The sequence below is a fragment of the Planococcus citri genome, chromosome 1 (genome assembly GCF_950023065.1).
Source record: "Planococcus citri chromosome 1, ihPlaCitr1.1, whole genome shotgun sequence".
NCBI classification, from domain to species: domain Eukaryota; kingdom Metazoa; phylum Arthropoda; class Insecta; order Hemiptera; family Pseudococcidae; genus Planococcus; species Planococcus citri.
The window spans coordinates 19,741,846-19,759,430 of NC_088677.1; the positions used below are offsets into that span (position 1 = coordinate 19,741,846).

At 31.8% G+C, this 17,585-nt stretch overlaps 1 protein-coding gene and 1 long non-coding RNA gene across 3 annotated transcripts; one reads left to right on the top strand and one right to left on the bottom strand.

Annotated features, from left to right (window-relative positions):
• The first annotated feature begins 2,965 nt into the window (after positions 1–2,965).
• LOC135849754 (uncharacterized) lies at positions 2,966–4,219 on the top strand. The gene is made up of 2 exons (XR_010559609.1): positions 2,966–3,079; positions 3,781–4,219. It is a non-coding gene; the product is annotated as an uncharacterized LOC135849754 (long non-coding RNA).
• LOC135849753 (enoyl-[acyl-carrier-protein] reductase, mitochondrial-like) lies at positions 4,201–11,912 on the bottom strand. Of its 2 annotated transcripts, none has more exons than XM_065370323.1 (5): positions 11,749–11,912; positions 6,385–6,535; positions 6,074–6,310; positions 5,727–6,001; positions 4,201–5,650 (listed from the first exon to the last, which is right to left on the bottom strand). In XM_065370323.1, exons 1-5 carry the CDS (start codon positions 11,823–11,825, stop codon positions 5,245–5,247), a joined length of 1,146 nt encoding a protein of 381 aa, XP_065226395.1. In that variant the 5' UTR covers positions 11,826–11,912; the 3' UTR covers positions 4,201–5,244. The 2 variants fall into 2 exon arrangements, with proteins under 2 accessions (XP_065226395.1, XP_065226394.1); XM_065370322.1 differs by lacking the exon at positions 11,749–11,912 and adding an exon at positions 11,326–11,417.
• Positions 11,913–17,585: the final 5,673 nt, after the last annotated feature.

Consider the following 17,585-nt stretch of genomic DNA (forward strand, 5'->3'; position numbering starts at 1 on the left):
TAAATGAAAAAAGTAAGAAAAAAAAAGAAGAAAAACTTATCTACACTAAACCAGCAGTAAATTACGTTCTAGCGATGAAAAAAATGTACGTTATTAAAGGAGGACGACCAGAAAAACTCGCAGAAAAATAAAATAAGTAAAAAAATTTGGTAGTATTAAAACTTTGAAATCTTACTTTTATTCGTCATTTTTTCACAAATTATTCTACTTGGCGATAAATAGGTTTCTATAAAGCTCTTTGTAGAAATCATTTCGTAGGTATAATTTTCGACGTTCATTTCTGTTAGAAACCTCGTACACAGAAATGTAATGATACAAGTATAATTTCAGTTTTGTTCAATAGTACGAATCGAATGCGAGCCTACATAAACTATATAAAGCTGTACTTGGAAAATTAAATTAATTTCACAATGTGCGATGTTCGATAAATTTTATTATAATATTCGAATTGTGTAATTGAATCAACTCCGTGAACAACAAATAACAAAACAACGGATATGTACGATAAGGAAATCTTATATCAATGGTTTTATTTTTCATTTCTGCAATAAAGCATTTTGCTTCCACTTCCAAATCTAAGGTGTATTCTTCAAGTTAAAAACCCGTGAAATAAGATAGGAATCCTTTTCTTTCTTTTCGGTGTGGCTGCAGCTTGGGCGAAAGAAAATAAAATAAAAAAATAACTAAATAACGAAGCCGCACTCTTCACACTTCATTAAATGAACGTACCTAGATCTAGGTAAGGTACCGATCTTATGATGCATTCGAGTTGAGAAATTGAATTTTCCCTTTTTGGCCATCAAAGTTACGCGTACCTACATATAGGTAGGTAGGTATGCCCGCTTACTTGCTTGATTTTATCAGCATTTTCTTTGTTTGTTATAAAAGTGTTTAATTATTGAACAAATGTTGTGGTACTTATCTATGATTTTGATTACAAATTGGTAGGTCAGAATAAATATTTTTAATTCTAATCTCAATCATCAGGTAGGTGAGTACTTACTAAAAAAAAAATAAAAATAAAAGACATAATTTTTCGAATGCAAAGAATAGGTAATTAACTGATCAAGTGAACGAGATATGATTTTTCATATGTAGGTATTTGATGAAAATTTATTATGTTGCTATCAAACTAATTTGAAATATTGAAAAAAAAAAATGAAAAAGTAAAAAAATTACAGAAACGTACCATGCATACAACAGAGTCAACTTTTAAAAAATTTAATTAGATTAGTTCAACGTGATAAAATGGCAATTGAGCGGCCGATACGTTCAAAGAACAGCCATAGTCCATGAAATGAAATTTTCAAATAAGTTAATACAGGAATCTGAAATAACATAGTGAAATTGTATTTGAGAAGTTATAGGTAATTAGATTCAGTTGATATTATCTAGTCAAAATTCGCTAAATATCTAATAAAAAAAATGCAAAATAAAATGTTTAAATTTTGAAAACTACCTACAAAAAAAGCAAGGAAATCTAAATCTAAATTTAATTTTAATATCAATAATTTCACTATTCACGTGAAATTTATTTTTAACAAATTGAATTTAAAAAATGTCTCTATTTTGGAGTAGGTACGTAGGTACCTATGGTTGTTCTTTAAATGCACCTACCCTTTCAACTGATTATTTTGTAGAAGATATAAAGTGAAATAACAAATAATTATTAATTATCAATTTACTGAATCGGAAAATATAACCACTCGACCATTTACGTTGAAGTGCCAAGAAAATTCTTAAAATACAAAATCAACAATAATTTTTATTGAAAAAAAAAAAATAAATGATATGATACTTGCTCTATCTTTTTAAGTACCTACCTACTTATTTCTTCAAATTGAAAAATCTATTAAACTTCTCTTCTGCCCTTTCCCACTCTAGTATAAGAAAAGTATTTAATTCCGACTTCCGAGTAATGTCGCACATGGTCAAATTTCTGTATAGGTAGAGGTACCAAGTACCAAGATACCAACTACCTTTTCAATTTTGAAATTAATGTTGAAGTAATTTTATCTGATTGCAGGTACACCTGGTTATGATACTGTGCGTCCTTTAGCTTATCCTGAAACACATGTATTCATTTTATGTTTTACAATTAGTGACCCTACAACGCTAGAAAATATTGTTACAAAAGTAAGTTTACATTGCGAGATTTATTTGGTAGGTACCACAATAAATGCGACTCAAAGAAATTTCCCAAATGTTCATTATCTGAAAAGTGCTTTCATGCTTATTCAAACAAAAAGCCATAGGTAGGCTTATTATTTTATCAGTGGTAAAGCGCTAATAGCGAATTTGTAATGGTTTATTCCAACTGTTATAGTTGGGAGTTGGGACAGTAGTAAGGAAACGTATATTTATTATCAACTATTTAAAAGATGAGCGAAGATATATAATAACATTTACTATGTTTACAGTGGTATCCAGAAGTTCGCAGATACTGCCAAACCACACCATTAATATTGTGTGGGTGCCAAAGTGACTTGAGGAATGATTGTGAAACTTTATCAAAACTTGCCGAAATTCAAAGGATACCTGTGTCCGCCGAACAAGTAAGATGACTAATTCTACGTGTTGGAAAAAAATATTTTCAAAATATTACCTACGTACTTAACGATCCATTGATGTAAAATTTAATGAAATGATGATTCCATCTTTAAAGTATAAAGAACTCTCAAAGCCACAAAGAAAAAAAAACAAGAAATTATTTCACTTTTAAAATTTTCTTCATCAATAAATTGAGGTACCTATTACCTAAAGATATTATTTTAAGAATAAAATTAAAAAATTTTGAATCCATAAAATGTGACAAATTTGCATGAGATGATCCTTTCTCTTTTTTAAATGAGATTCTAAGGTAGGTAGGTACCTATACTTATTACTCTTCACGACGTAATAGTGTGCTACGTGCACGTAGCTTTTGAATATCAAGTTCGATTGTACCTACACTAAACCTACACGTACATATAAACAAGCATTAAAATGATAAAAACTTAACTCAACTCGAAGCGCGTTCTAAATTCATTTGAAAACTTAAGTCAAAGGATTTCTCACTTGGAATGATTTTCTAATTCCGGTATGCAAATATACGTACCTACTACCTAGCAAGTATTAATATCATTATACCCGGGTAAAAGATTTTCTATCAGTGGATATAAAACTTGCTTAGAATAAGAACAAAATAGAAAACTCTTGCTTTAATTTCACAAACAAATAAAACTGTGAGCTAATCAAAAGTTTTGGATAGGTACTTTTTTCTACTACATATTCGCTATAAGAAATTATAAGAAAACGAAAAATTGCGCTGTAAGTTTCACACACAACGATGTTCTCAGCAAAACTGGTACCAGAATAATTCTTTCGAATACGAATACGGAATCCACACAAAATTATAAATCACAAAGCATCCAAATAACAAATTTATAACTCAATATAAACGTCATTTCTTTGTATTGCATTTCACTTAGAGGTAGCTATTTGTTTCATTTTGTACTTACCTACTTTGTAGCAGAATCCTAATGTACACTACTACGTCTGCTTTTCAAATCTCATTGTGAAACAAGAAGTATGATACTCGTAAATTGCATTCTACATCGTATAACGCTTGATATGACATAGTAAACTTCAACTTACAAAATTATGATGCTTTATTTGCATAAGATGACTTCTACATGAAAACTTTGCCCTACGCAATTCCTTGCTTTTTATTACTGTTACTTGAATGGTTAAGCAGATGAATACATCGTAATTAACTTACCATCAATTTATTATTTTTAGGGAGTTGCTGTTAGCAGGCAAATTGGCGCTACTACGTACGTAGAAACATCGTCAAAAACTTGTCCCAAGGCAATACAAGACGCATTTGAAGTATCTGCACTAGCAGCTTTAGGAAAATTGAATAAAAGTTTATCATCGAATCAAAAATTTTCTTCGAATAGATATAATGGAACTTGGCATCGAGCTAAAGTTGATCTCAACTTTCGCGATAGAACTAAAAATTGTGTTGTTATGTAGGTAATTAATTCGTACTATTGAACAAAACTGAAATTATACTTGTATCATTACATTTCTGTGTACGAGGTTTCTAACAGAAATGAACGTCGAAAATTATACCTACGAAATGATTTCTACAAAGAGCTTTATAGAAACCTATTTATCGCCAAGTAGAATAATTTGTGAAAAAATGACGAATAAAAGTAAGATTTCAAAGTTTTAATACTACCAAATTTTTTTACTTATTTTATTTTTCTGCGAGTTTTTCTGGTCGTCCTCCTTTAATAAATGTAAAAAAGAGCTGTTCTTACGAATTAAAACAAAAAAAGTCAATTTATTAATAATTGGTGAAAATATGCTCTAGTGATATATTGCATATTTTTTCCAAATGAGTGAAAGAAAATCATAAAAAGGAAACTCCTTCGCGCTGAAAGTAGTATAACCTCAATTATGGTCGAGTTCATTTTCGTATTTAAGTTTAAATAATTATAATTTAACATATCTAGGCATATGGAAACGAATAGCACGAATTATTAAAAAAATTGACAAGATAGAAAAATTTGCTTGCTCAAATTTCCATGCCTTTTATTTCCTGTACCCGAGTAATCGATTATTTTTCGTTGTTGTACCGATTTTTAATTTTTATATACTTGTATTTCATTTTGTATACCCGTGAGCTATCTGTGTGACGTGTTTTACCTATTTTTAAAATACTTAACAACAGTTATGACAGAAATGTATTGCACATTGTCATTATTGGATATAAATTAAAATCCAAAATGAATTTGTAAAATTGTTAAAAATTAATACGAATTTTGTGAATATTTTTTTACTTGAGAAATTTTTGAATACGTTGATGTTATGGAATATAGAAACTTGTTGTACTTGAAAGTATTTTTCATTTCACATTACTTGAGGTAATCAGTTTTTTATACGTACATTTTGATGAATATTGATACCACATGCGGTTTACATGTAACAAAGATAATAACATTTTTTATAGATAAGAGAATATTATCAACACGTAACATTTCATTACAAGGTAATTCAATATTTTCATACTTCGAACTAACGAACGTCTGTCTACAATTTTGCAATCAAGTAAAATGTGACATAGCCAACATATGAAATACCTTCCTTCATAATTTTACGAATGTAAGAATATAAACGAATTTATGATTCAAATTCACCCACCGAGCAAAGACACCGAAATTCCTTGTTTTATCTAAAATACATTACACGATACATTTACTTTTGAAGATCGAGTAAATACTTACAACCGGTAAAACCTTGTACAGTGGAAGATTTCATAATAGCTTCACTAAAATTACTTAGAGGTATAATTTTATGTACCGGAGCTTTTAATTTTCCAGTATGCATATAATTTGCAAGCTCTTCAAACATACTCTGCCTTTCAGGAGACACTTTATTTTCTCTCGTCCACCGAGTCATCCAGTAGCCTCTTAATGAAATGTTTTTGAATATAAACGACGATGTAGGAATGGTAACTGGTTCACGGGACATGCCTCCGTAAGTAACCAAAACACTTTGGTTGCTCATATGGCGAACCATTTCACGAACACTACGCCCTCCGACGCAATTCAATCCCAATTTTGGTTCTGGAACTTTTTTATCCTTGAATAAGGTAACACTTCTACAAAATAAAATATTCAAACATGAAGTATTCACATCTTTCAATTCATAACAAAAAAAAATTAAAGCTGTATTACCTTATTTCATCTTCGGTGAAAACATAATTTGCTCCTAATGATTTCAAGTAAGATTTTAGTTCGTCTATTTCCGTTCTGTTTCGAACAATACTAATAGACGTGTAGTTCAGAATACGACATAATTGAATGACATTTTGACCACATGCACTGTTTCCACCATTCTGTATCACAGAATCGCCAGGGTTAAGTGTCACAAAATCTTTCAGCATTCGGTATGCGGTACAAGGATTTGAAGCTATCCCGGCTAATTCGATATTATTCACATGTTTCGGCACCTAATGAAAAAACAACACATAAAATACGCTTCTGAACTGATTAAAAACCACGTTAATGAAACACATACTCACTTTATAAAGTAAATCGCTTTTGTAAACACCATAATTCCTCCATATACCAAAACCTTCAATGTTAGGAATCACCTTATCTCCCGGTTGAAGAGCTTCAACCTCATCTCCCACCTCTAAAATTTCTCCAACGCCTTCGGTTCCACCAACGGCAGGAAACTGCACCGGAACTGGATACACACCTTGAATTAAATTGATATCGGCTGGATTAACCGGCGCAATGTGAAATTTTACCAAAACCTAAAATCAGCCCATTGTTTAGATTAAATCACTAAAATTCAAGTTTATTTACATAGCAAACAAGTCCAACTTACTTCATTTTTCTGTACAGGAGGTAAAGTTTCATTTTGAAGTTTCAATACTTTAAGAGGATCTCCGTATCCTTCGAATACCAATTTTGTGCAGGTAGTATTTGACCTTACGAAGTTTACTTTATGATCAATTCTTGTTGCTAAGACAGTTAATCTACGAAAAATCATTTTGCGCGCTACAGATCACTTAATATTTGAAAGTACATTAAAGAATTTATTTAACGTTATTCTTATTTAAAAGACCGCACGAATTTAAAGGTTTGTTCGTTTTAACCACCAGATTCAAAAGAATCGATTCTCATCAGGAGCGGATTCTACGACGATTCTTTTTAGTGAAGTTTTTCTGTTCGATTTGGACTAGTTTGTTGATATGTTAATTTTTGTGCTAATTAAATTTCATGATTTATTTTCAGCAGGACTTCTTAAAAAATCACATTGGTGAACAAAAAAAATTTTTAAACTCAAAACCCATTTGGATAAACACAAAAATAATCTAGAAGCGAGAAGCGATCTGGAGAAGCGGCTGTGAGGTGCTCCAAAACAGTCATAGATCTGCTCCGTTTTGTAGAGAATCGAACAAGAATCTGATAAAATAAACAACTGCATGTGACGTCACGCGCTTCAAAACGAACGCAAAAATCGTAGAATCAGATTCTTTACACGAATCTCCATAAGAAGCGAGTTAAAACGAACAAACCTTAAAGTTCCAAAATTCCAAAAGACAGCATCAGTTATCAGCGTTATCAATTTGTCCGACCACAAATTTTATTTACATCTAAAAACCTCTAAATATCGGAACAGGAGTAATCAGTAATTGACAAATGTAGCGCTAGAAGCGCTAGTAGTGTTGGCGCTTTGGCCAACGCTAGGGCTCTATATAAACCAGGTGAGCGCATCCACCATTTTGTTCCCTGAAGTGATAACGAACCAGTAATTATGCATACAATTTCTTATGTAAAAAATGCAATTTTTTAAATTGTTCGCGAGTTTGGGTGAACTGTTATGCAGTCTTAAATTAAAGACAATAAAATTCCCTATCGATTGATGTTAAATTTTGATCATTTCGCGTAAAAATAACGATTTTATGAATATTTCTATTTTACTGATTTTTGCATACTACGTACGTCATCTTTAAAGTAAAAATACTCGAAATTTTCAGTGGACACATAGGTATTTTATTACAGTAAAATGTTCGTTATTTTATCCTCTTTAAAATGAGCTATTACCGAAAGCTCTACATGCAACCGTTCAAAAGTTTTCGAAGTTGAAAGTTGCGAAAATCAGCTGCGGGCACTCGGGCAGTAAGTATTTGACTTTGAACAAATTTTACTCAAAATTTTCAACGGACACATGGATATTTTAATACAGCAAAATGTTCGTAATTTTATCGTCTTTAAAATGAGCTTATAACGAAAGTTCTACCTCTCATCGTTCAAAAGATCTTGAAGATCAAAGTTGCGGAAAGTAAAATACTGATCAAAACTAAGTGACTGATAACAGTGATAACACAATTTGGCCACTTTCCGCAACTTTGAACTTCAAAAACTTTTGAACGGTTGAAGGTAGAGCTTTCGGTAAACAACCATTTTAAAAAGGATACAATTACGAACATTTTGATGTATTAAAATACCTACGTGTCCACTGAAAATTTCGAGTAATATTAGTTCAAAGTTCAGTACTTACCATCCGCAGCTTGTTTTCCCAACTTTCAACTTCGAAAACTTTTGAACGGTTGCATGTAGAGCTTTCGGTAAACAACCATTTTAAAAAGGATACAATTACGAACATTTTGCTGTATTAAAATACCTATGCGTCCACTGAAAATTTCGAGTATTTTTAGTTTAAAGACGACGTACGTAGTACGCAGAAATCAGTAAAATTGAAGTATTCATAAAGTCGTTATTTTTTCATGAAATGATCAAAATTTAACATCGATCGATAGGAAATTTTATTGTCTTTAATTTGAGACTACACGTAAGTTCACCCGGACTCGCGAACTATCGAGAAAATTGCATTTTTTACGTGAGAAATTGTATCTATACTTACTAGTCCGTTATCACTCAGGGAACAAAATGGCCGATGCGCTCACCCACTTTATATAGAGCCTTACCAACGCCAACCTTTGGTAGGGCACTACACAATATGGGTATGCTCATCCACCATTTTGTTCCTGACCGATGTTATCAGCCATAAGAATGCATACAATTTTTCGCGAAAAAATTACAAATTTTTCGATTGTTCGCGAGTTTTGGTGAACTTTTAATTAGTCTTAAATTAAAGCCAATGAAATTCCCTATCGATTGATACTAATTTTTCATCAATTAGAGGAAAATTAACGATTTAATGAATACTTTTCTTTACCGCATTTTTCATACCATATATGCCAACTTTGAACTAAAAATTGTCGAAATTTTCAGTAAAACTATGCATACTTGAATATATCAAAATGTTCGGTATTTCTTCCTCTTTAAAATGATTTTTTACCGAAAGCTGTAGAAGCAACCGTTCAAAAGTATTCGAAGTTTAAAGTTGCGAAAACAAGGCAAAAACCAGCTACGGACAGTAAGTATTGAACTTTGGACTAAAATTACTCGAAATGTTCAGTGGACACCTAGGTATTTTAATATATCAAAATGTTCGGTATTTCTTCCTCTTTAAAATGCTTTTTTACCGAAAGCTCTACCTTCAACCGTTCAAAAGTAATTGAAGATCAAAGTTGCGGAAATAGATTATTCATCAACACATTGTTTGAATTGATAACAGTGATAACACAATTTGAACATTTTGGTGACATTATCTTCAATTACTTTTGAACGGTTGAAGGTAGAGCTTTCGGTAAAAAAACATTTTAAAGAGGAAGAAATACCGAACATTTTGATATATTAAAATACCTAGGTGTCCACTGAACATTTCGAGTAATTTTAGTCCAAAGTTCAATACTTACTGTCCGTAGCTGGTTTTTGCCTTGTTTTCGCAACTTTAAACTTCGAATACTTTTGAACGGTTGCTTCTACAGCTTTCGGTAAAAAATCATTTTAAAGAGGAAGAAATACCGAACATTTTGATATATTCAAGTATGCATAGTTTTACTGAAAATTTCGACAATTTTTAGTTCAAAGTTGGCATATATGGTATGAAAAATGCGGTAAAGAAAAGTATTCATTAAATCGTTAATTTTCCTCTAATTGATGAAAAATTAGTATCAATCGATAGGGAATTTCATTGGCTTTAATTTAAGACTAATTAAAAGTTCACCAAAACTCGCGAACAATCGAAAAATTTGTAATTTTTTCGCGAAAAATTGTATGCATTCTTATGGCTGATAACATCGGTCAGGAACAAAATGGTGGATGAGCATACCCATATTGTGTAGTGCCCTACCTTTGGCGGGCAAGGGGCAACAATGAATGAGAAATTTTGATTTTTTAGAATGTAAATGTAATTATGAATTATGATGATTGATGAAATCCATTGAAGGGAAAGGGAACACCAGACAGCAGGGATGCGAACCGAATACTGAAAAAAATTCAGTCAAAGGTTAGGCCTACTGAGAAAAAGGTTCCAATAGGCAGTACTTCCAGTAGTTCCAGTTAGGCAGTTACTTCCAGGTAACGGTTCCTACAGCCGTTACAGCAGTTACAGCCTACAGGTTAAGGTTAATTACTTAAATTTATAAAATTAAACATTTGGGTTCCAAAAAAATTACCGTAATTTTTTTTGGTCAAAGAAAGGAAGGTTAAGGTATTTTTTATTTTTTTTTGAATTTTTTTAAAATAAAATTTTCGAAATGCGTGTAGCTATAAGCTATATACACTGTTTGGTATTATTTATTATTATTCTTTATTCAACTGTGTAACAATAAAAGAACCTGCAAATGAACCATTTTAAACCCATTTGACCATTTCTGTGAAATTTCAAAAAATATTGTCCATTTTTTCAAAAATAAAATATAAATAACCAGTTGTCGCTTTCAAGGACTCTTCAGTTCAAATCCAGACAAAGTTCAGAATATGAATAAAAATAAAAATTAAAATATTCTTCATTTTTTTCAAGTTTAGCACAAAAAATACTGAAAAATTTAGGTTACAGGTTAATGGTTAGGGAAATGAAAATTTCAAAATTCGGGTTTCAGTTAGGGTTTTGGTTCCAATTTTTTTGATTTTGGTTAAAGGTTATTGGATAAAAATTATTTCCCAAAAATTTTCGGGTTATTTCCGGTTACAGTTCAGGTTATGAATTCCGGTTCGCATCCCTGCCAGACAGAAACGATAGACATTTTTGTGATCGAATCGAATTAATTGTAAGTAAAATTTGAATTTAAATTCCGATAAAAAGTTGAAAATATATTCTTAAATTTCTTGGTGTAATTTTTTCCCCTAAAAAAACACATTCCAATTAAAATAATGAAATTTTTAAATCAAAGCACAGTCATGGTGTTGGTAAAATTTTTGCCCTATATACTTGAAATTGAATTGATAAAATAAGATTCATCAATAAGGCTTTTGACGTATTGCGGGTTGCATATCGGTTTGCCTGAACTTTATCGGTTTGGTGGGCATTCTTATCAGTGAGTATCAAAAATTTCATATTTTGAGCAATTTTCACAAGGTGTTTTTGAAATGTATAGCTTTTATTTAGTTTTTTCTTCAATTTTAAACACTGTTAAACCCTGTAATGGAAAAAGATCCTCTCTTCGTCGAGTTTTAAAGAAGTTGACAAAACGTCTTTGAACCTCGACAAAGAGCGGATCTTTTTCCATCACAGGATTCAACAGTGTTTAAAATTGAAGAAAAAACTAAATAAAAACTATAAATTTCAAAAACACCTTGTGAAAATTGCTCAAAATATGAAATTTTGATACTCACTGATAAGAATGTCCACCAAACGGATAAAGTTCAGGCAAACCGATATGCAACCCGCAATACGTCAAAAGCCTTATATTACCGCAGAGTAAAGAAGTTGGTTGAGTTGAAATCACTATCAGTGGTAGCCGAGATTTTTCCAAGGAGAGCCAAAACCATTTGGCATTTTAAAAAAATCGTGACTTGAGATAATTTTCTGAAAATCACTTTATTCAAAATCCTATTATTATTATTATTATTATTATTATACGAAACCAAGTTAAAATTACTGCTCGAGTGAAGCAAAAGTGAAAATATTTGGAAAAAATTAGTTCAATAAACGAAAAAACACTAATTTTAGCTAATTTTATTTCAAATTTTCACTGTGAGGAGGGGAATTGTCCACGTTGTCCCCTCATACCCCTGGCTATACGTTAGTAATTAGTGTGGTTAAAACGATAATTTCCTGTATAGTAATATTATGAGCAGAGCTCATTGAGCGGAATTTAAGTGAAGTTTGAATTACCTGCCTTCATTTATTTTAGTAAGAAAATCACAGAAATGCACAAGCAATACAATTATGAATTCTCTTAAACGCTTCATTATTTTAGGTACCTAGAGTACTAAAAATATCAATATGAGGAGAAAAAAAATGTACACAACAGGGAAGATTTACTGAGATCGCAAGCTTATTTAAGCAAAAATAATTCAAAATCATCTTTTCATTTCCAACGATAATTTATCAGTCATAAGATTTTCTATCGATTAACTTATCAGAGAAAATGCGTTATCATTACACCAAAAATGTAAAACAGTCGTTATTTTAAACAAATCGAATTGGATAACAACTTACGACTGAGGCAATGCACAGATAAAACTTACAGTAAGTATTTTGATCGACTTGAGAATTATGTAAGTAGTATGAGTCCCTATACATATTCCATTTATGTCTCATGCTATAAGTAGGTAGTAGGTACCTTACCTAATTTAAACATGACAGGATCTCTCAAACACACATAATATCATGATGAAAAGTAAAATAGGTAAGTCTAAGTACCTACTTCTGTACATACTGGTTTTATACCTATCCTCGAGCAAATGTAGAAAACTGAAAAAAAATCCAAGGTAAGACTCAAGATTAGGAATTTATATAAAAATAAAAAACGTAAGTAATTCGTCTTAACCTTTAAAACGTACTTAGGTATAGGTACCTACATCAAGATATTGAAAAAAAAAGTATAAATTAAGTAACCTGGCTTTTTTACATTAAAAGTCATTGGCAGAGTAATGCTTCAATAAATTTTGAAAATTGATGATGATTTCACTATCTAATTCACTATACTGCGCTTTTAGAGAGATGAAAGAACATGGAAGTATGGCCGGCGAAAGTGCTGGTGCAAGCTGCAAAAAATTTCCAAAAATGGCCCAATTTCTTGTATAAAAATTTCAAAACAAATCAAAATTCACCTCTCAAATTAAAATTATTTCAATATACGTAGGTATTTAAGTAAGAAAAAGAAATGTAATTTTAATTTCTGTCGCATAGATTGTGTAGCTAGCCATATGTAAAGAGAAGGAATAAAAAGAAAAATATCCTGAAATTAAATTTTGACGAAAAATTGGCGACGAAGTTTACTGAGTGGGAGATTACTCAGAAAATGAGATCATGAATACGATGAATTGAATTATATTTTTTTGATTACATAGTTAGGTACCTTATCCCTGTATTTTTGTACTGTTTTCAAAAATTTGTTTTTTCTTAAAAATAATAAATTTTAAACATTTTGGCGTTTTTAAAGTGATGGCGAGCAGGTATAGATGAAAATATTTTTTGGAGTTCCATGTTTCCATTTTAAAAAAAAATCATTCAATTCTTGTTGAAAATTGACCCTGCATATCTACTTATTGAATTTTCTCAAACTTGGAAAAACCTGTTGAATGAAATCTCGTCTATTAAATAATTTTTTATATTTTTGGAACGTGCCTCACGAGTCATGGCCGGTCATGCGTACCTACTTGAGGAAGTTGTGGAAAAATTGGGCTGATCTCAAAAACCTATTTTGAAAGATGGGATGTTTGAAACTATACTTATTTTTTCTTAAATAAAAATTCACAAAAAATTGAGGGATCAATTGATTTTTTCGCTCAAAAAAAATCCTGAAGTTTGAATCGGAAATTTGTTCAATTACAAAATGACAATTCAATATCCATCAAAATATGAGTAATCAAATTAATTGAAACATTTTCAGTTTTCTTTCCAGCTCTGTGTTTGTATAGATATAGAAAATGCAATGCTGATTGCTGCAATCTCACCTCCTTTTCTTTCACCCCCACTAATTCAAAATCTTCGTGTTTTTGTTCATTCCCCCCCCCTCCCCAATTACAAAAAACTGATTTACACTTTTCACCAAATTATCCAGGTGAGAAAATGAAAAAGTTGCCGGATCTGCACGAAATTCTCATTGATCCTAAAATAAATAAGTAAACACTGGAAGTAGATATATTTACGACCTACGTATGTGAAAAATATTAAGAATAAAGAAACATTCCGAAGAGTTCAAATCTGAAATTAAAAAAATTATTAGTAAGTAAATAGGTTTACAGGAATACATATAAATGTATTCGAAGATAAAGACTCCCCTATAGGGAGTTTTAAAAATTCAAATCCTCTAATTTCATTTCTGATTTCAGCCATTTCAAGAGCAACAAGCCGTGAATGATGTAGGTAATGTAACCAATCACGAATCTGGATGTTCGATTCGATTGTATTTGTCCGGTGGTGAGTCCAGTTCTTTTCTTATCAGTTCATCAGTTGTTGAAGAATGTTTATTGTGTATTCGTCTGTTCGTGTGTATCGTGTATTATGTTTGTTAATTTTGTGATGTGAAGTTCAATATTTAATTAATTATTTCATTTAATGAAAATGATCGCGTGACTGTGCTCATAACTTAGCATACTCACTTAAATGTGACTAGAAAATTGCATGAATTTAGACACTATCAAAGTGAACGTGCCTTCTCGTACCTTTCGGATCATGGCATTCATGGTCCTTTATTTCTCCAAAGGTGATTGTACAACGACATCCGATGACGGGATGACAGCTGCATTTAAACGGTATGTACCAAACTTTGATATAGATAAACATCTTACCTATATTTTGCAACTTATACTTTTCTAATGCAATCGAGGTTGATGTCAGCCATTTCTTGATATCAATTTTCATAATTATCAAGTACCTAAACTAAATCTTGCCTTATTCTTTTCATGATGAGTGTGAGTATCAAATAATTCGTTTTGCGTTCCTAAGCTGTTATACAGTTTGTCAATCAGTTTGGAAATGAAAATCTGAAAAAAACTGAAGTATTGGAATGTTACTACTTACTACGAGTGTCTTCCACTGAACTGATGATTGAGCAATTTTATCGATGTCTACCTCGAGCCAAGTTTCAATGCTAGTTTGTTCAAATCTAATAAATAAAATCTAAATATTGTAAAGCACAGATATTTGCAGTAGTGAGTAGATAGTGGTGTTTCGTGTTTCTTTTGATAAATAGGTAATCCAGTAGAGATATTGTGGTGTTATAATTGAAGGGTGGTTTTCCAAAACGCATTAAGTCCATTTTTTTCGAAATTGATTTTTTCGCGCCATTTGGTTAGTGACATCAGGACACATCATCTGAGACGCATACCTACCTAAAATACCTATTTTATCCATGTTCTTTCCAGCTTTTTGTGAAGTTGTTGAAATGCGCTTGATTTTCCAAAACGCATTAAGTCCATGCTTTTTAACGCTTGTAGAATCGCTTGTTCCCATACGAACTGATTTTTAAAATTTTATAGTATGTTGTATATGTGCATCCTTAGGAAGTATCGCCACAGAAATTTTCAACCCCCTCCCCCCATATTTACCCCTCAAAAATTACGTTTTCAGTTTTTTAACTTATTTTATGGTATTTAACAATGACGATTGCGAGGTACATTTTAGAAACACCTTTTTTGGACGTATTTTTGACCCAATACCTTTTTCGAAATTTTTGCGGTGGTGCGCCATGTTAGAAAATTGGGAAATGTGTGTGTGTGGGGGGGTGAAATGGGAATTTTGGGGAAAATGACTATCAACGAGTAGGGTGTCGTTTTCTTATGATTCGATATCGCTGAGCACGAATATGACGTTAGATTTTGTTTTACACCCCCACAGCCCCTCCGGAGCCCTCAGCCCCCACCTCAATTTTCACTATTTTGGGAATGAAGTTATACTTTGATGACGTTGGTGTCATTGTCTTATAATTCGATACCACTGAGCATGAATATGGCGTCAAATTTTCTCCTACACTGAAACTGCCCCTCCGGAGCCCTCAGCCCCCTCCTGAATTTCTATTCATTTTTGAAATAAAGTTATGTACTTTGATGAATTGTGGTGTCGTTTTCGTTGTTTTCTTATGATTCGATACTCACTTAGCCCTCTCCTAAATTTCCACCATTTTCAAAATTAAGCTGCTTTTACAACATGGAATCTTTTTCATAGGAATTTCGCGCTCAGCAGTATCGAATCACAAGAAAACGACATCAATATCAACGTAATTCGAAAATATAAGGCAAAAACTTTCAAAAAATCACAATTCCTCAGAAGTGAAATACAAACATAATTTTTGATAAGAGGTTTTGAATTGAATGGTAATATGCAAGCTGGAAAGGAGAAAAGGCAGAAAAATGTACTTTTCGCGTGGTGTTTTTTTTAATTCTTCAATTTGTGCACTCGCGATTGAAAATAAACAGTAAGTAGTAGGAACCATTTTGTTGGAAATTGATTTTCCTACAAGATGGTACTTTCATTTTATAATTATCTTATAGTTACCTCATAATTTTCCTGAATGAATGCTAATTTTCAACATAAACCGTCTAGTGGTTTTCCAAAACGCATTAAGTCCATGTTTTTCAACACTTGTTGAATCTCTTGTGCAACATTCAACTCAACACCGCGTGTTGGATCATATCAAGCTATACCTAAACTTCAATGTTAGGTTGGTTGCATACTCAAAATAAGCCCTCTAATGAAATGGGAGTATGTTTTATGCTTTTTCTCGGAACTTACTTTTGGGACTTAATGCGTTTTGGAAAACCACCCTTCAATTCTGTGTTATCCTTGGCTCTTGGAATAGGATCGATTCATTATGGTCAAAGATGAGTTGATCTGCAGATCAGATCAGTCCAACGGCTATTCTCATCCAGCTTGTATGATCGATCCTATTTTTTTCTTATTGTTAGTGCCAGGTAGAGGGCATGAAGTTGATTAAAGTTTTGATTGAAAAAAGCTGAATCACTATTTCAAATATGCTATGAAGTAATATTATTATATTATACAGAAACCATTTTCCTTCAATTGTTTTTTTTTGCTTATCTATCGTTAATTTCAGTAGGTATTGAAAAAAAAAACAAAATGTAAATTCTCAATTTAATTGGTCTTATGCACTTACTGTTGAAAATTACGTTTCACCTTAGGTACATATTAACCCTTTCGGCTACGAGACAAACTGACGGATAAAATTCGAAGTGCTTTAAACTGAGGTACGCCGGTTGCTGCCTAGAACTCAAAATTTGCTGGAAATCGCACATTCAGAAAGTATTCATGTCACAAATGGCAATAAACCTTAAATTGACTATTTTTCGATTTATGACACCGAATAGCATCATAAATCAAAATCAAGCCTTCTGAGGCATCTGATATTTCAAGATGAAAATATTGATAACAAGCATTTTTGAAAATAGAAAAAAAGATGAACTAAAATAAAATAAGTTTGAGAAAAAAAAAGAAATTATTGAAGAAAAACAAGGCATGCGACTTCAGATAGTTATTCAAACTGCAAATGTTTGAAGGTGTTTGCTTGTGGGGAGATTAAAATTGATGGAAAAATCTTTGTGTTATGGAGAGCATTTTTCAAAATTTTGAAAACCCATGTCACAATGCAACGCTAATTTTCAATGAAATTCTGAAAAATATGTATCATTTTCATCTTCTGACACATACATCTCTCTTGAGATAATTTGCTTGGGTGAGTAAGTTGCCTCAGAAGATGACTGGGTAAACTTTTGCAAGCATTTGAATTTTATGATGGATACTGTGTCATAAAGACTGCGCTCAATCAATTCATTATCTGTAAGATGACTTCTAAAAAGTAATTCCACAATATGACGTACGTATTTAATTTTTATTATCTCCTCATGACAAACAGATTGAGGGCTGTATTATGACACAGTATCTATCATAAAATTCAAATGCTCGCAAAAGTTCACCTAGTCATCCTCTGAGGTAACTTACTCACCCAAGCAAATCGCCTCAAGAGAGATGAATGTGTCAGAAAATGA

Coding starts and splice junctions, on each gene's coding strand:
- LOC135849753 (XM_065370323.1), bottom strand. CDS start 11,825: ATGAAGCGTTTAAGAGAATTCATAATTGTATTGCTTGTGCATTTCTGT. Junction 6,536..11,748: donor ACTAAAATAAATGAAGGCAG/GTAATTCAAACT, acceptor GATTTTTCGTAG/ATTAACTGTCTTAGCAACAA. Junction 6,002..6,073: donor AAAGCGATTTACTTTATAAA/GTGAGTATGTGT, acceptor TTTTTTCATTAG/GTGCCGAAACATGTGAATAA.